Here is an 18,794-nt window from a genome sequence, read left to right on the forward strand (position 1 = left end):
CATACATACTGAACTTGATCTTCTTTTCAAGTTGAGATAGTGACTTTGTCTTCTTCTTCTTCTTATGCCTTCGTCCATGCCCGGATCTTGAGGTTGAAGATGGTGAAGTGCTTGATGGGGATGAAGATGGAGACGAGGGTGAAGAATGTCGACGCCTTTGACGATGATGAGGTCTTCCACGAGAAGGGTATGACTCTTCGTCACTAGAAGAGGGTCCATCAGAGTAGGCGCCAGATGACTTTGAAGAAGAGGATGAGCTTTGACGCGATCTCTTTCTTTGTCTTGAAGTAGAATGGGACTGCCTCTTAGAAGTAGTTGGACTTCTTGATCAGCTCCTTTCATTGGTATGGCTTTGTCTCCTTGAAGCAGATGGGCTTCTTTCCTTGAATTCTTTGGGATCTTCAACTTTTTCTAGTTTGAGAAGTTGCTCACGAATTTGCTAATTCTCCTCTCCTTGAAGCAGATGGGCTTCTTTCCTTGAATTCTTTGGGATCTTCAACTTTTTCTAGTTTGAGAAGTTGCTCACGAATTTGCTAATTCTCCTCTCTAAGACTTTGAATGGCTTGAAGGATAGCACTCGACTGATCCATTGAGACTCTAAGAAAAAATATGATCAAGCACTCAATGCAAGGGCTAAAAACAAACAAACTTATAATTGTAAGCACTACCAGTGTTGGGGTGAGGACCGAGCTAAAGCTCTGATACCACTGTAAACGCCCCGAACAAGGTAGTATGCTTAACAATTATGATATTCGCTTGTTTTCGAGATTTAATATAAAATAGAATGAACACTTAAAGCTGAAAATGAAAATTACTCGCAAAATTACAGCCATGAAAATTTAAAAGTAATGAAGACAAGATTGAGGGTTGAAGATGGCCCCCCGCCTCTCCCCCCTGAAGGAATGTATTTCTGCTCAACCCAAGTCTCTTAGGGAAAAGCTCAATTACAATCAACTTGAGATTGAGAAGAAGTAATTCTCACTCTCACAAGATCATGCAAAGATGTACAAACATACATGCATTATCTATTATGCAATGATAAGAACTGATTTCTTTACAGTATGAGAGAAGAAAGAGGGGAAATCAGCCTTTCTCCATCGTTGATCAGCAGTACATGGATAGGACTTACTTCTTATTGCTAAAATGGAAGAAAGAGCTCGAGAAGGAGGTTTTGTAATGGATTTTCAGGCTTGCTATCCTGTAAAACAGCAATGATAGAAGAGGGAATATGGAGGAATTTGATAATGGAGAAGTGGGGGATGATGATGGGGATGGATGGGGCCAGTTTCTGGCTATCTGTGGGTGCTGTACATGAGTTTACAGCAAAGAAAAATGATGTTGAATGAAGAAAAACGAGCTCTTATTTATAGGAGAGGGAAGAGCTAGTACAAAAGGGGAAAGTGGCGTAGCACAAGACAAGTGTCCAGCCATATGTCATGAGATGTGACAAGTGGTGGGACACTTGGAAACTTGTGTGACAAGTGTCTTGACACTTGTCTTTTCTCTCTGGCCTTCCTTTTTGGGCTAAATACTGTCAAGAATAGAAACAACCAAATTTAGTAAGCACAGTCAGAGTACAGAATTTACTATTTTTAGAATAACATCCCTATTTTTTAGGACTAGGATTTTTAGGCTAATTCGAGGCTCCTAAAATTTAGGGACCCCCCAATATGGATGCCATATAGAAGCTTTTTCCGTGTACATCGCAAAAACGGTATCAGAATCTTCATGTGACTTTCCTATACAAAGAAATGTGCATTTCAAGCTTTCAGCCCACACATGCACATTGTACAAGCATTTCATGATCATGCCATCTTGTTGATTGTAACTGTCTGTTCTGGCGGATCTAGCCTACACTTCAAGGCATCAATCCTTTCTGTGTGCGAGTCTAACCCTGATATGCGTGAGTTCTGGTCACAGGCGCCCAATCGGGCCATATAGGTGGAAGTGTGAACTATCTTTTCTCTAACCCACCGCGTGGGTCCACCATAACCTGTGACCACTCATCAGTGAGCAGCTTCAATGCACTTTTCTTTATCTCTAATTAGTGGAAAAAGGAAACAAATTTAATAAATCATTATAGAGACAAATTAATGAAAAAGGATACAAATTCTGTTTCTATAGAGTTGTGACATACAGCCCACTAATGCCCAATTAAACTCATATGGGGGTCGCTCATACACACTCCTCGGAAAGTGTCGGACTGCTGTTGCTATTGAGTCCGAGACTGTACCAATGATCTTTTATGTGTTGCCAAACACTAAGGACACGGGCACAGAGTCGCTGCTAGGGCAAATCTTCAAGAAGCAAACTCGTTGCAATATCGATTATGAGTCGTAGCGCATCCACCTCGCCATAGGCACCATCCGTATTGATACAGCTTTCGGAAAGGGCTAGACGATCTCATTAAAGTCCGCAAGGCCACCGGTAGGAATACTCTCAGCCAAGTCTACGGAGAGGGATAGAGCTCAACTACCATACACCAAGCTTCAGGGGCCGTTACTCATAGCGGCAAAAGCTAAGGCCCAACAACCGAGTTTCAATGGAGACCTAAACAACTACGACTGCTGCCTAGGAGTGGACGCCCACGTCTTCATAACTCAAGAAACTCTAAACCTAGAAGGCCGAGACGTAGTTACAGAAATCAAAGCATGATCAAGCCAAGATGGGTTCCTAAAGCCCTCTTGCGCGTGCAAGGATACTATGAGAGAAATGCGTGGCTATGGATTCCTATGGCCAGAGTGGCCCACGGCATCACTCAAATGCCACCCTCGTGTTTAATCACCTTGAGCCTCGTGGAACCTCGAAACCAGAAGCCGCAGCGTTTCCCAAGCCCGCCTCCAGGGGATGACCGGCCGGGGGCCTTGGGCACTTGAATGGGGTCTAGGGGAGCCTAGAGAGTTAGAGAGTCCGAGAATAGTAGGACTCACCTGAAGTTGACGGCTGGCAGTTGGATTACGAGGAGGGGAGCCAACGACCTTCTAGGCGAGGTTGGGAGGATAAACCAATGTCTCTACCACAGATTTGAAGAAAGAATCAGTCCGCCATTGTAAGAAAATTAGCTCTTCGTAAGACTGATTGCCACTTATCACTGGTATCAGAGCTGCCCGGCCTTGCTTTAGCTTGTCTCTCATGAAAGCTTTCGATTGTCCTCGCGAATGCTTTCTCCAACGCCCATACATCACACGTCACTCAACTACCAGATTTGAGTAGTCTTCACCGGCGTCCACACGTCATGCATCATATGGGTATCGGACGAGAAGACGGCACCTACACGTTACACGGGTACCTGATTTGAGAAGACGACGCCCACATTTCATACGTCACACTGGCCCGTTTTCCATCATACACGATTGAATTCATGTAGTGTAATCGAACGAGAGTAGCCATCGAACGGCAGTTAATACCAGTTAGACGAAGCCAGTCTGACGAATCTGACATAGCAGGGATACAGCTGGTTCACGTGACTGTTGGGAAGGGGTGTGTTTAGTCCCCTCCTTACTCGGTGTTTCTGCCAATAAGCTTTATTTTCAACATGACTGGCTCAGTTTGGGAAAGACAAACTATTCCTCACTCTTCGGGGTTATTGTTAAAAGCCATCAACAGCTGCCCTATCACTATAACCAGGAAAGTACTTGTATTAATAGAGGGGAAAGGAAGAGAGGGAGTAATTAAGGGTTCTAGTTCTGGGGACCACCCTATGGTAGATCCCCATGAAATGGAGATACAAGAAGAGCAATGGGAAGAATTTTTTGCCACACGAGAACAATTTGGTGATCAACTGCTCGTGTGCAGGCACAGGGGGTTCAAATGGAATTTTTAACTTAAACACTCACCGAAATAAAATCCCAATTAACTTTATTATTAGAAAGCTAGAAACCTCGGATATTCCATCTTCATCGAAAGATTTGGATGTGACTATGCAAGATCCTAAAGAACCCCACCAAAAGAGAAGAGATAATCCAGCCTTAAAAGATATGAAACCCCCTCGGTTTCACGGGGAGAAAAAAGATAGAAATAAAGACACTATCTTTAATTTTCTCCAAAAATGGGAAGATTTGCATAAACTTAAAAATACTCCACCACATCTCCAAGCACTAGAGGCCAGTTTAACTTTGGGGTCAAAGTCCTTCCTGAAAATGAAATGGAAAGAAATTGGGAAGATTGGGATTATGTCAGACAAAAGGGAAGACCCCTGTTGACATATTTGGAGGAATATCGTGCAATAATCCTTAAATTGGAAGGAATAGATGAATTTCAAAAGACAAGAGGATTCATTAGGGGACTAGATAAGGCTTGTAAAAAGGAAGTGAAAAGGAATTCACCTAAGACGCTTGAAGAGGTAATTAAATTTGCATTAATCAATGAAGATAGTACTCATCCAGGTACACTCACTAGTCTCACTGATACGGAGCCCAAGACTAAGGAATTGGAAATCTCAAAATTTGTAGGCAAATTTAAAAGAAAAATGCCATTTCTTAAGGGCAAGAAACAACCCTTTGAAAAGAAACAATATATAAGGCCAAAGTTAAGTCCGGATGACTTTGATAAGGCCAAAAAAGAAAAGCTGTATTTCAATTGCCTATCCCCTAACCATGCTGCTTGGAATTGCGATCCTCGAAAAAAGGGGGAAGATAAAGGAAAGGATAAGAACAAGGGCAAGGGAAAAGAAAAACAAATCCATGTAGTGCAGACCCTAGAATTAAAGGGGCATGAAAAGTATAAATCTTTACAACACAGGTGTTGTATGTCAACTTCTATGTGGCAGCCTACTTTTGGGCCACATGATTTAGTTAGAGTGCATGGATTGATAGCTGGAAAGAGGGTTAGAGTCATGATTGATGACTCTATGTGACATTAATGTAACATTAAGTATTACTTTCAATGTCACATTAATTAACGTCACACTCTACTACCTACAATTTTATAAATTATACACTTGTCGAAAAATTGAAACTTCCCCAATAAAAGAGTGGGCATCAATATGTTGTTCGTATGATGCAAGGTCAAGATAATAAGATATGGGATACAATGGTATCCAATTTGGAAATTGAGATTCAAGGATATAAAGATAAACTTGATTTCCAAATTATGAATATGGAAAGAGCCGATATTGCTTTAGGGAGGGAGTGGCTATGGGGATTGGAACCATCCTTAAAACGTAGCTATCATCATAATACATTGGAATTTGAAAGGGATGGTAAGACTTTTATGATTCAAGGTGAACATGAAGTATCTGATAATCCTTTGTTGTGTTCCACTGAAGTCTAGAAGCTAATAAAGAAGAAAGCTTGTGAAGTATATATGTTATGGTCTCTTCCTGTGCAAAACACTTTTACTTTCTATTATATAAAGCAACAATTTTCTTATGTTTGTGAGTTGAATGTAAGTAATGAATTAAGTGGTTTGTTAGATGAATTTAAAGATGTGTTCCTTCTGATTTACCAAGTAGCCTGCCACCAGATAGGGGTGATATAAATCACCCAATTGACACAAATAAGGATACACACCCTATTTCTAAACCACCTTATAGGTTAAGTGAAACACAGCACCAAGAAGTTGAAAGACAAATTAAGGATTGCCTTGATAAAGGGTTTATACAACCCAGTAATTCACCTTGGGCTTCGCCAATTTTATTGGTAAAGAAAAAAGATGGTTCTATGCGACTTTGTGTTGATTATAGAGCACTTAATAAGATAACGGTAAAGAATAAATTTCCTATGCCCAGAATGGAAGATCTTTTTGATCAATTAGAAGGGGCAAAATTCTTCACAAAAATAGACTTAAGACAGTCTATCACCAAGTAAGAATTAAGACACAAGATGTTCCTAAGACAGCATTTCGTACTAGATATGGACATTATGATTTTTTGGTGATGCCTTTTGGCCTCACTAACGCACTAGCTACTTTTATGAAGCTGATGAATAGTGTGTTACGACCCTATCTAGGATATTTTGTAGTAGTCTTCTTGGATGATATCTTGATCTTTAGTAAATCAAGAGAAGAACATTTGGAATACTTACGATTAGTATTCCTATTGTTAAAAACGCATTCCCTTTATGCGAAGAAAACTAAATGTGAATTCTTTGCACAAGAGGTCATATATCTGGGGCATATTATCTCGAAAGAGGAAATCAAGATGGATCCAGAAAAAGTAAGGGCAATTATTGAATGGCCATCTCCAAGGAACGTGGAAGAGCTGCAAATCTTTCTAGGATTATCTGGATTTTATCGTAGATTCATTCGAGATTATGCCAAAATAGCTATTCCAATGACAGACCAACTTAAAGGGAAAGGGAAGAGTTTTAATTGGGGAACAGACCAAAATGAAAGTTTTCAAAAACTTAAGGTAGCTATTGCTACAGCTTCAGTACTATTAATTGTGGATCCCAATAAACCATTTGTGGTTGAAGCTGATGCCAGTGATAAGGCGATAGGCGCGGCCTTATTACAAGAAGGTCGACCAGTTGCTTTTGAAAGCAAGAAATTAGACCGTGCAAAACGGAATTATTCTGTTTATGAGAGGCAACTGTATGCAATAGTACATGCAATGAAGAAATGGAGACACTATTTGTATGGTGCCAAACTTTTGATCTTGTCGGATCATGAAAGCATTAAGTGGCTTAATGACCAACCGGATCTATAGGGGTGTAAAGCCAGATGGGCCGAACTCCTCCAAGAGTTCGACTACGAGATAAGGTATAGAAAAGGAGGAAGTATAATATAGTGGCTGATGCGCTCAGCAGAATGCCCATCATAAATAAATTGAGTTTTACTCAGTTCACTTCCGATTTGCTTGAATCCTTGAAAGGGAAATGCCAAGTTGATACGGCATATTCCAACATATGGGAAGCAATAGAAAATGGAGATCCAAATGGAAGGGCCTCCACTGAGGAAGGAATATCTGAGGATGTTCAACAAGAAAATGGAGCATCAAGGGTTGCTCAAATGGGATTCAAGTGGAAGAATTTTACCATTAATAATGGTTATTTACTCTACAAGGGTAGGGTATGTGTCCCGAAAGATAAAGAAATAAGGCACCAGATACTCTTTAAGCATCATGATACCCCTAGCGCGGGACACCCAGGAGTTAATAAGACTTATAGTCTTATTAAAATGCAGTTCTATTGGCCTAGAATGAATAAGGACGTCCTTGACTATGTGGTCAAATGTAATAAATGCCAGGTTAATAAAGTTGAAAGATTGAAAATGGGAGGACTTCTCCTCCCATTAGAGATTCCTTTGGGAAAACGGGAGAGTATCTCCATGGACTTTATTGTTGCATTACCCAGAATACAGAGGGGGCACGACTCTGTGTAGGTGATTGTGGATAGGTTAACCAAAATGGCTAGGTTTATTCCAACTTCAACTGATATTAAAACACCAAAATTGGCTAGATTGTTCGTAGAGAACATATACCGATTGTATGGCCTTCCGGCAAATATAATTTCTGATCGGGATAGAAAATTTGATAGTCAATTTTGGCGTGCTGTATTTAAGAAGTTGGATACTAAACTTAGCATGAGTACGGCGGACCACCCACAAACTGATGGGCAAACTGAAAGGGTTAACCAAATCCTTGAAGATATGCTCAGGGCATATGCAAGTAAAAGGCAAACTAATTGGGAAGAGTATATACCGATAGCAGAGTTTGCATATAATAGTGCCAAGCACTCTTCCACTGGATATAGTCCATTTATGTTAATGTATGGGTTTCAGCCCAGAGCTCCTCATGCAGTAGGACTACATAAGGAAAAGGTTCAGGCAACCAAGGATTTTTTGGAGGATATGAATAGTATGTTAAAATTTGCTCAAGAAAATATTAAGAAAGCTCAAAATCAAGCTAGAGCTTATGCAGATCCTCACCGAAGAGACATCTCCTTTGAAGAAGGAGAATTGGTTTATCTTAGGATGCCTGAACAAACTAAAACCATGAAAATGGGAAAATGTCCAAAGCTTTCACCCAGGTATTGTGGTCCTTTCACAATACTTAAAAAGATGGGAGAACGGGCTTACAAGCTCCAACTACCTGCGAAGGAAGAAGCCGGGTGATTTGGATAATTTAATCTTAAATGATAACATTGAGGAGCTATTAGATGACCAATCTAATCCACATGAACCAGAAAGAATATTAAATGTTCGTAACAAACGAACAAGGAATACTATTTATCAAGAATGTTTGGTTAAGTGGAAAGATTGTTCAGAAGAAAGCTCAACATGGGAGCGAGTAAGTACCCTGAGGAAAAGGTTTCCCAATTTACACTTGGACCTTCCAAGTATCGTTTTCGAGGACGAAACCAATTCTTAAGGGGAAAGAAATGTTACATTAATAAGGTAAATTTATGGGAGAGAGGCGCGAGGGATGACCGTTCGGGGGCCTTGGGCACCCGAACGGGGTCTAGGGGAGCCTAGAGAGTTAGAGAGTTCGAGAATAGTAGGACTTACCTGAAGTTGACGGCTGGCAGTCGGATTACGAGGAGGGGAGCCAGCAACCTTCTAGGCGAGGTTGGGAGGAGAAACGAATGTCTCGTGCCACAGATTTGAAGAAAGAATTAGTCCGCCATCGCGAGAAAATTAGCTCTTCGTAAGATTGATTGCCACTTATCACAACGTTACCCCCTTCAACCCCTGCTAATGGCAATAAGACTTATCAAACCCAATCCGAGTGTAGCAGCCCATCCGTAGCAGCCACTACTCCGACGCTTATCCACGGGACTCAACCACCGCTTCATGGGCAACTACCACCATTTGCCGCCGTGCTTACTAGCCCCATCAAACCCTAGCCACCTGCGGGCCTTAAACCATCTTACGAGCGGAAATCATTCTTAACCGCAGACCTAGCCGAAGACATAGGGGATGACGTTATTGCTTGTCTTAGACGCTTGGATGCCACGTTCATGCCACTGGCTCTAAGTTATGACCGTTTGGACTTAGGCCTGCTGCAAAAGCCCTTAGCGACGGAAGCTTGCACGATGCCTTGTTCGTGGGAAACATTTGAATTTGCCTTTGTCAAAACACCCCATTGAGCTGCCGAGTTGCTACACACCAAGCCATCAAACAATGCCTCGTTACGTCTTATGATAAGCGTGTGACTTCCTCCATCGCTGACAAAAAAGTCAAGGAGTTGAAAGCGTTAGCTGATACCAATTCCCATTTTTACGAAACTGGTACACTCTGCGATTGCAGTGGGAACTCGAAGGATACCAAATCATGACCAATGCTGAGCAGCGCCGCACACCCAAGACATCGGAGTACAACCCAACCTATGCACCCACCTCATATAGAGTGTTAACCACTCTTTGTGGCTGATCCATGGAAGAGCACGTCAAGGGACACCCTATCTTGATCGCCTCTTGACCGAGGAAGAGCTCCACATCGCTAGCCGCGTCGATTCCGGCGATTTCCTAACCGATGTCCTCACTTACATCACACACGTAAGTACCCGACCCTTCGCTCTGGACCCCAAGGCTCAGTTGGAATACAACCCAGAATTCTATACTTGGCTCATGTGCAAGTAAACCTTATACCCGAACACTGAATGCCCTGGATCTTCTAACCTTCGATCATAGGAAGGATTCTTCTTAATCTAGAAGGGGAGAGGATACGAGGGTGGCGTGAAGATGAATAGGGTGAAGGTGAATCAAATTAAAATCAATCAAGATCAAGTTAACACAATAAACATCTAATAAACGGGTGATGTAGAAGGGATGTCACAAACCAAGTGTGAATAAAAGAATTTGTATTGGAGTTTAATGCTGTCATTCAACAAACATAAAATCTTTCTTTTCAACAAATTCTTGTATGTATATTAATTATAGCACTAATGGGAAGTATCGTTCATGACAGGAACGAGAGATGTCGCAACAAGACCATGCCCACCGACTCCCCTTCACAGAAGAAGAGAGAGCGCAGTACGGCATTAGCCTAGAAAATCGAGCTTACAGTCAGGTAAAATTCCGCAGCATTCACAACCTTGAGAAGATGGTGGCCAAGGAGCAAGCCGCAAGGAGGATAGTGGAACAGTGCCACCTCCACAAGTACTTAGAGAAGTTTGCATAGGAACCTGACCACACGAAGTGTGTGGAGTTCTTGAGAACGTACAACCCTGATCGAGAATACAGAATGGTGATGGTGGGAAGGGGGGACAATGCCCGACAAGTGCAGGTACCGCTAACCCAGGCCTTGGTAGAGAAAGCAATGGGACTGAAACCTAGGGTGGAGAAAAAATGTAAAAGGGATGTGTATGCCTTGCTGAAGATGAATAGGGAAGAAGTCTTGACAAACAATGGCATCAGCTTACAAGACATCCCTGATGCTGAGATTCGCCTACAGGGAAAGTTGGTGCGTGCCCTTTTTTCCAGCCAAGGCTACAATTCCCTGATGCACCGGATCAATGTACTTATGCTGGAGAATGTGGCAGCCCGCACCTTGGGATGAGGTAGATTGGAATGACTATGTGCGCAAAACAATAGACCAAGCGGCCGAAGCACTAGCCTTGGGCAACAAACAGGCAGGTGGAGAATTCCCCTCGTCTCAGAATACGGAGAGGAAGAAACCTTCCTCAAAAGCCTCCTTCATCGGGTATGGAAGCATATTGACGGCCATCATCGAGGAGGTTGTGAAAGAGTCCCAACAGGGAAGCAAAGGAGCAGATGAGACCCCAGACAGGTCATTGACCCATGAAAAAAAGAAGCAATCGAGCAACTGGGGACAGAAACTGAGACAGAGGAGGAGGAGCGGGAGACTCAATCCAAATGAAGAAAAACAAAGGAGTTCACTGGGAAGGCAACTCAAAAGAAGAAACAAAAGGCGGGCAGGAAAAAGGAAGAAGGAGATATGGAAAGAGCAAAAAAGGAATCCCTAAGAGAGGCAACGAAGTGGAAAAAGGAGAAGGAAGAAGTTGAAAGATTGGCCGAGGAAGCAAGGAAAATAGAAGAAGAAAGAGAAAGAAGAGCTATGGAGAAGGAGACAGGGTTGAGAAGACAAGAGGAAGAAGACATGGCCGGCAATTCGCCGGTCGATAGAACAACAGAGCCGACTCGATGGCCTAGGGACCTTAAATCCGTCTAGGGAAGATAGACCTGGTTCAAGCGCACAAGTACCTGAAGCCATACCGTCCACGGTCATCGAGGGCAAGGGTAAGGCCCCCCTCCATCCCGTCCAAACCCCCTTGGTACCCGACAGCGAAGCCACCACTACCATCCCCAGCATCCCGGCTAGCACCGACATGGACAGCTTTGTGGCGTGGATGCAATACTTTATGAATAAGGAACTAGCACAAGGAAGAAGCGGAGAGGCCACAGCCACCGAGCACAAAAGGCCAACTATGGATGTCGAATCTAGGCAAGAGCCAAAATGCCAAAAAATGGAAGCCTCGACCACCCCAATCCCCACCACCATGACGTGGTATGCAAATCATGATGAGGAACTGCTCTCGCAATTAGAAAGGGAAAGGGAGGAAAGGAGGATCGCGGTGGCCGAGCTGGAGGCAAAAAGGGAAGCGGTAGCGGCCTTCTAGCTCGAAAAAACAAAGCAAATGGCTGCGCAACAAAAGGAAATTCTCGACTTGAAGAGGGAACTGAAGATCAAAGAAGAAAAGAAGCAAAGCTGGCGGCGACAGCTCATAGATGAAAATCAAGAGCTCGAGAAGATGCAAAAAGAATATGATCTACTGATCATGCAATACGAGGATCTAGCAGCAAAGATAGGGCGGATCGAGCAAGGCATAAAGAAGTTTACCGCAAGGGAGGAAGGGAGGAAACAAGAAGAGGAGCATCACTATCGAGAAATGGAAACTATGACTGAAAGGCTGAGCCTCGAAAGAGAAGAACGGGAGGGAATGGGCAGAGAGTTGGAAGATTAGCAGCAGAGACTCAGAGCCTTGGTGCAAAGACAGGGAGAAAGCATGGAAGAGATGAAGAAAAGGGTTGAAGTGTGGGCCGGCCAGAATGATCAAAGAGTGAAGACCTTGGCGCATCTCCTAGCTCTAGTGGAGAAAGAGAAAATCCTAGCAGAAGGCAGAGCAGAAGTAGCCCAAGTGGCCTTCCACACTCAGCAACAAATCTTCCTGAACACCTTGATGGATGCCATGCATGAGGAAGAAGGGGAATCCGTGGAGGTAGTGAAAAAGAAACTAAGCATAGCAGGCAGAGCCCTACGAGCAGGCCCACTTATGCCCTCCCAACCCATTGTAGTGGGGCTAAACCCAGGGGAACATCGTAGGTATCTACTATGAGCCGGCCTAAACCCCCAAGAAATTGATGCCTTAGGGTTCGTAGAAGGGATGCAACAGCAAGAGCGCCTAGGGAGTGAGACAGAACTGCACATCGACCTAGGCGAATTCGAAGAAGAAGTGGTTCCACAACCCCCTTCACCTCATCCTGAAGGGCAAGGGCAGCCAATAGACGCATCTGTGGACAGAAAAACTACCCTGAGGGAGAAGAGGAGGAAACTGGTAGAAGAAGCCAGACAAAGATTAAGAGCTAACCCTATGGCCCAGGCCTCTGTACCCCTCCCGCCATGCCCAAATGACATGCCCCCCTGTTTTCATGCGGATCTCATACTTTGGGAGAGACAAAAACAGGAAAAGCAACCCTTCACCTTCAGCTTCCTTACCTCCAATGCCCTGCGCAAAGTTCTTCCCACCAAAATAGTGGACCAGGTGATCAACGTCGCAAGCCGCCTGACCCAACAGTGACTGCAGGAAAGAGAGAAAAATCCCACCCTCTAGGGCACCGAGGATACGAAATACTGGCAGAATAAAGTCTTTGAAGTGTCTCAGTCCATGCCCGGATACAAGTGCCAACCACTGTGGCAAAGGCACATCTGTGGTGACAACGTCTTCGCATGGATAGCCTTCTGTAACACTCTCCCTTCAAAGAGGAACGACCCTGCCTATATGGCATACCCTCGACGAATGGAAGTAGACTTCGATGCAAACGCCCACGGCCGTTACGACTTTCCTGTAATATACAACCCATGTACCACCACTTTAGCCCAGGTCCTCACCTTCACCTCTGACAACTTAGATGCCACCATGACACGCTTTATCGCCGATTTCTCCTCCTGCCCGGATTCCGCCTTCATCACCACTTGTAACTATCTTAGGCTTCTAAAAATCCTACTTAGGCAAGAACCCACCCCGGCCGAACACGGCCTTTCCCCACTCTTTTTTTATCCTAATGCAATCGACAGCTGCGTGATGACCCGCCTCATGATGCAAACTAGCCTCCTCCCTTCTTTTTGCATCGCTGTTCTTGAAGACATGAGCGACAACCGGTTCACTTGCTGCAGCCATCCTTTCCTCTCCACCACTCCCCTCCAGGTTCGTTTAAACCTTAAGAATTTCTTGCAAAGTCAAAGATTTTTGAGCCACTCCATTAAATCTCCTTCACCACCCCCCTGTGAGGACGAGGACTAACAAGTCTCTACTACTAAACCCAATCCACAAAAAAAAAAAAAAAACTGCATACGCACGCCAATCCCGGCACATTGCTCACAATTTCGTCACCTAGGGGTCCTTAAGTTAGGTGCATCCGGTGACCGCGGTCGGCTGGCCCCACTCCTAAACCCCTAGCCCTTTTTTGTCCCCACTTCACACCTAGGGCACACCAAGGGTAGGACACACCTAGGGAGGTAACACTTGCCTATGGTTAGACTTGTCACCCTACACTACACTCACCGCACGAACGGGATCCTCAAGTGTGGGACATCACCCAAGCCTACCTATGGTTAGACTCAGCTCCCCGTTCCACCAGCACGCGTACAAGGCATCCCACAATAAAGAAGACACTCCCCTTAGGTAAGAGCACCGCACTTTCTCCTCGCAGACACTGCAAGATGTGCCAAATCATCAACTTCGGAGGCCCCATCACCCACTTGATAGTATTGCCCACGTTCCCACGGCAGCCCAACCCACCTATGGCCCTATCATCGCCTGACCAACAACTTGCCAACCGCCTGCCCTTCCCCAACAAACAGCTCGACATGCCATGGGACTGGCACCCGTCTCAGAGGGAGGTAATGTTAATCTCAAATCGGAATGGCGGTAAAATAAAGGAAAAAGCACAAAAAGAACAGAAAGAGAGCAAAGGCGTAGAGGCAGCCTCAAAAACTAAACTGAGGCAAAAAGAGCAATTTTAAAGGAAAGGCGCCTCAAAAACTCTAAAAACTCTTGTAAAAGAGCGCCAGGTTTCCTCCTGTGCCACTTGTAAAAGAATGGACGGGTATAGGCTTAGGGCATGAAGCAAAAAGAGGGAATTAGGAAAAGGGACCTTGCCACAATGGCCAGTCACCTTTCCACAAAACTTGCAAGTCCAATTATAGCAATTTGCAATGCCTAAGGCCTTCACAAGATTTGTGGTGTAGAGACCAAAAGCTTCATGAAGAGACTTCGGCATTGTGGATAGGGATAGGAAGAGGAAGAGGGAGGTGAATGAAATGAAGAGAGAGAGCAAGAAAGGGCAAGAGATAGAGGAGAGGAAGAGGAGGTGAGGAAAAGGGAGAGCAAGAGGGAGAGGGATCCGGATAGGACGCCTAGGATAGAGGTCATAGAGGAGTAGCCCGCTCAGTCACTAGTAATGTAACCAACATTCCAAACATCTAGACCAGTAGCAATGCCCCCTGACATTGAGCAGCCGTCTCATTCACCAACTGAGACTCTGGAGGCAATAATAGATGTGTCTATGCCATGGAAGCATGCCCCATATCTGAGGCCTCATTAAGTTGTTAGTATCTGAGGTCCCTAACACTCAGCAGGATGGGGAGCTCTCATGCAGATTCAACTGATTCCCTAGACTCCGTTGAGTTTCCCTCTGTTCATGAGGTTGCAAAGCTGGATATGGGATTAAAACATTCTTTGAGCTCCCAGTTCATGAGGTGTGGGCAGAGAAGGTGCCTCAAAGAGTTTCTAGTTCATATTAAGTAGTCCAAGTGTCATTAGCCTTTAGAACCCTTTTAATATTGTCTTGTTGCTAAGAATAATGCAGCCCCTGTGCATATTTGCCCAAGCCCAATCCTTCATTTCTGATTCACCAAGAGCCTACAAGTTAGCTACTTTATGTAAGCATTTCAATGCCGATTTGACCTCAAACCAACTATCGAATCAAAGAGAGATACAATTTGCATAGAAGTATGCCCGACTCTCATTTTTTAGAAAAATGCATACAATTGGGCTTAAATGATAACTAGCTTTTTTAAATTAAATTTTTCATTGCCTACAGACCCTAGTGCCTATGCCATATCATTATTATTTCTCATAAATACAGTTTTTATTTCTGATAACTCTTTGTCTGCAATTAGGCTTGGTCTCTAATCCCAGTCTACTGACTAGTCTTCTTTGACTCCTTTGAGTGACCTTGGATTGCTTCGACTAGCCTTTGACTTTTGCCTTTTCTCAAAAAAATTTCACCCTTCTGCAGCCTGCTCTGTTTGGGTTTAACACTTGATATGGTGGCCCTGGAGGATGAGAAGCAAGTGCATGGAGATTGTTAAAGGAGGGCAGACTGCTTGGGAGGAGTTTATCTTCCAGACCAAAGGCCAGGATCCTTGGTTCACAACGAAAGATCTGCAAGCCCACTCTAGTTCCTCAAGAGAGATGGGGCAGCAAGAGTCAAGACCTTTTTGAAGATCAACAGGTTTTTTGTGGAGGATTGCTTGGGCTTGTGATAGAGGTAGCCTAGTTGGTATCATTCATGGCACTACTCTCTCAAATCATTCACGAATTTAGTTGGGTCTGCTTGAGAGAGTCAGAGGACCCCCTACTAGTGTCACAATCCCCAACCACTTATACCATGATGATGATCGCAGAGAGCCAATTGCATAAAGACTTCTGCCGCACTATGGGACCGAGGCACTCTAGGTTTGCAATGTGGAGACTTGAGAGAGACAATGGATCTATAGCATAAGGCCCACAGGAGGTTGGATAGGTGGCTACAGAGTCCTACACAGCATTGCTGCAATCCATAAATAGGCCTCCCAGTTGTGTGTGTGTGTGTGTGTGTGTGTGTGTGTTTCGCAGATCATCAGGAGGGCGATCGTCAAGAAGCATGAGTAGACACTTGATGGTCTTTTAACAGAGGAGCTTGCGAAGGCACTTGCAGCCTTGCCTTTATGGAAGTGTGTGGATTGGACTAGGCTTTCTCCTTGACAGACTAGGATCTTCTTAGCACATCCTTTTTATCATGCATTTCCAGATGGCAGAGATTATGGTACGAGGGGACAACGCTAGCGAGGTTATCTAAGGGATTGATTCATCTCAGTCACAAGGGTAGTGGTGGATATCACACAATGAAGAACTATCACTTTCTTTCAAGATCTTGCAAAGGGATTTTGTCCCCTTTGATGCCAAACATCCATCATCCATCTCACTTAGACAGGTTTTGTTTGCCAGTGCAACATCCCAGAGACCATCTTCACCTTCTAGGAATCCATCACTCTTACTTGTTCTAGAAATTTGGACCTCATTGTGCTGCTCCTTGATTTCGAGAAGGCATATGATTGAGAGTTCTTGGAGGGCACACATGTTGAGGATGGGATAACCAGAGCACTAACTCAAAGGAGGTGTGGCTCTCTTTTCTTTAGCCCATAGCCAGGTCCTTGTCAGTGGGGCCAAAGGAGAGAGGTTCAATATTCAGATATCAACAAGGTAGAGATGTGTACTTCCCCCCTTCAATGTTCTAAGTTGTAGCAGAGGCTTTGAGCTCCTTCTTGACAGATAGGTCTACAGGTATTAGAGGGGATTAGATTGCCTAATCTAGAGATTGGTGAGCTGCTTGATGTGGAGTTTGTGGATGACGCAGCAGTGTACTGAGGTAGGGATGAAGGAAACTTCAGGACCTTTGTAGCAATAATGGAGATTGTCAAAAGAGATTCTGATGCTCTTATTAGTTGGGATCAGTTGTATGGCTTTTTGGGTATGTGACACTGGTTTGAAGTTGTAGCAGTGTAGGACCAACTTTCGGTACTTTGAGACATTGTAGAAACTGTTTTTGCACAGAAGTAGGCAAGTATCAAAGGGACAATATCAATTTGAGGACGTATCCTATGCTTCCTTTGAGCTACTGGCTCATTTGCATACTAACTTCATCCTTGGTTTTGTTGTCACTAATTCACAACTACTTGGTGGGAGACACCTACATTCTTCCACTCAGGGATCAACTGTTTTTGCACAGAAGTAGGCAAGTATCAAAGGGACAATATCAATTTGAGAAATCCTCCTATGCTTCTGGTGAGCTACTGGCTAGCTCATTTGCATACTTCCACTTAGGGAGACCCACACATTCTTCCACTTAGGGATCACCCCCATGGTGTGGCATTGCAGCCTGCCAAAATGGTTGATTAGCCTTGTTTTTGGAATTGTTCTCTCCCCCCCCCCCCCCGAAAGCAGAGAGCCAAGGTGACAGCAGACCCTCTAGATGTTTTCTTATTGAATATAGAGGGTGATAATCACTGAGATTTTTTAAATAGAATCTCTTATTGAATGAAAAGATTGGTCATTCTTTTTCATTTTGCTGCAGCTTGACTCTCTTAGTTTCAGTACATCTACAGGTCTGACTTTTGATTCCAAGCATTGTTCTCTCCCCCCCCCCCCCACCCCCAAAGCAGAGAGCCAAGGTGACAGCAGACCCTCTAGATGTTTTCTTATTGAATATAGAGGGTGATAATCACTGAGATTTTTTAAATAGAATCTCTTATTGAATGAAAAGATTGGTCATTCTTTTTCATTTTGCTGCAGCTTGACTCTCTTAGTTTCAGTACATCTGCAGGTCTGACTTTTGATTCCAAGCATCTGTGCAGGTCGGGACAAATTTGCTTAACTCGTTGGATGCAAATGGTAAAACATTTGGGTGAAAATAGGACAAAAGCATTTGGGGAAAAGTTGGATCTGCTTGTGAGACGCTATGCACCTTATTTGCTTGAAGATGGTCAGACAGATATTGATGTTGGAAAGGAGGGGGGTGGCTGATACATCATGCAAATAAGAATTAGGATTGCCTTTGGGATCATGGTGATGGCCAGTCATTACCACCAGCTTCCTCATGACATGGAAATCTGCCCTGTACAAGTTCCTCACCTTCTGCTGATTTTTGGGTTGACAGAAAAAAGGCATTCATTTTTTAATTTTATAAAACATGGAGTGCTGATAAAGGCCACATGATATTTTATCAGCTTCTGTTAAAAACAAGCTTGGAAGCCCTTCAGACTCTTTTCAAATGGATGCATATTGAACTGGGAGTTTCAAAGCTATATTTATTTTCTGAAATTTGGCTTGCAAGTGCTGACTTCAATCACTAATGTCAGCATGCCCGTGGAAGTGGTAGGCTTGGCCATTACGGCCATCATGTATCCAACATGATCAATTGCATGAGTTTTTAACCTGTACAGTATTATGATTTTGCTTAGCATTTACCTTGACTGTATTCCTTTCAGCAACATGGTTGTAGTAGCTCACTAATTGGGAAATGAGTATCTTTCCCAACATCAACTTGAAAAATTAGATATGCTTCTTATGTACAAACTCATCATGGGCATGCATATGAACACATTAAATATATGATAAAACCTGTGAGTATTTGTCATGAGGTTGAGTAAGTTTAGCAACCAAATGCAGTGCAATTGTGTCCAAATATGCTTCAAGCATCTTGTATTTCAATAGAAGAACAAACATTAGAACTTGTAAAGCATACCTTTTTTAAATGGTCATATTTGCAATATTCATTAATATGTTGTGCTTCACATCAACGAATTCAACCCACATATTTACAAAACCACTACAATGTAACTTCGTGTGATGG

General features: G+C 43.7%; 1 protein-coding gene across 2 annotated transcripts in view; it reads left to right on the top strand.

The window, feature by feature from the left end:
* The window catches only part of LOC148025611 (uncharacterized), a 125,940-nt gene extending 107,563 nt beyond the window's left edge, over positions 1 to 18,377 (top strand). For both annotated transcript variants that reach the window (XM_087692821.1, XM_087692820.1), the window contains one exon: positions 17,797 to 18,377. In XM_087692821.1, coding sequence (XP_087548947.1) covers positions 17,797 to 17,850 — 54 coding nt within the window. In that variant the 3' untranslated portion in view covers positions 17,851 to 18,377. The remainder of the gene's footprint in view (positions 1 to 17,796) is intronic.
* The last annotated feature ends 417 nt before the right edge of the window (positions 18,378 to 18,794 follow it).

Source organism: Lygodium microphyllum, chromosome 14, assembly GCF_053477565.2.
Source record: "Lygodium microphyllum isolate KBCC chromosome 14, Lygodium_microphyllum_v1.1.10, whole genome shotgun sequence".
Classification (NCBI taxonomy): Eukaryota; Viridiplantae; Streptophyta; class Polypodiopsida; order Schizaeales; family Lygodiaceae; genus Lygodium; species Lygodium microphyllum.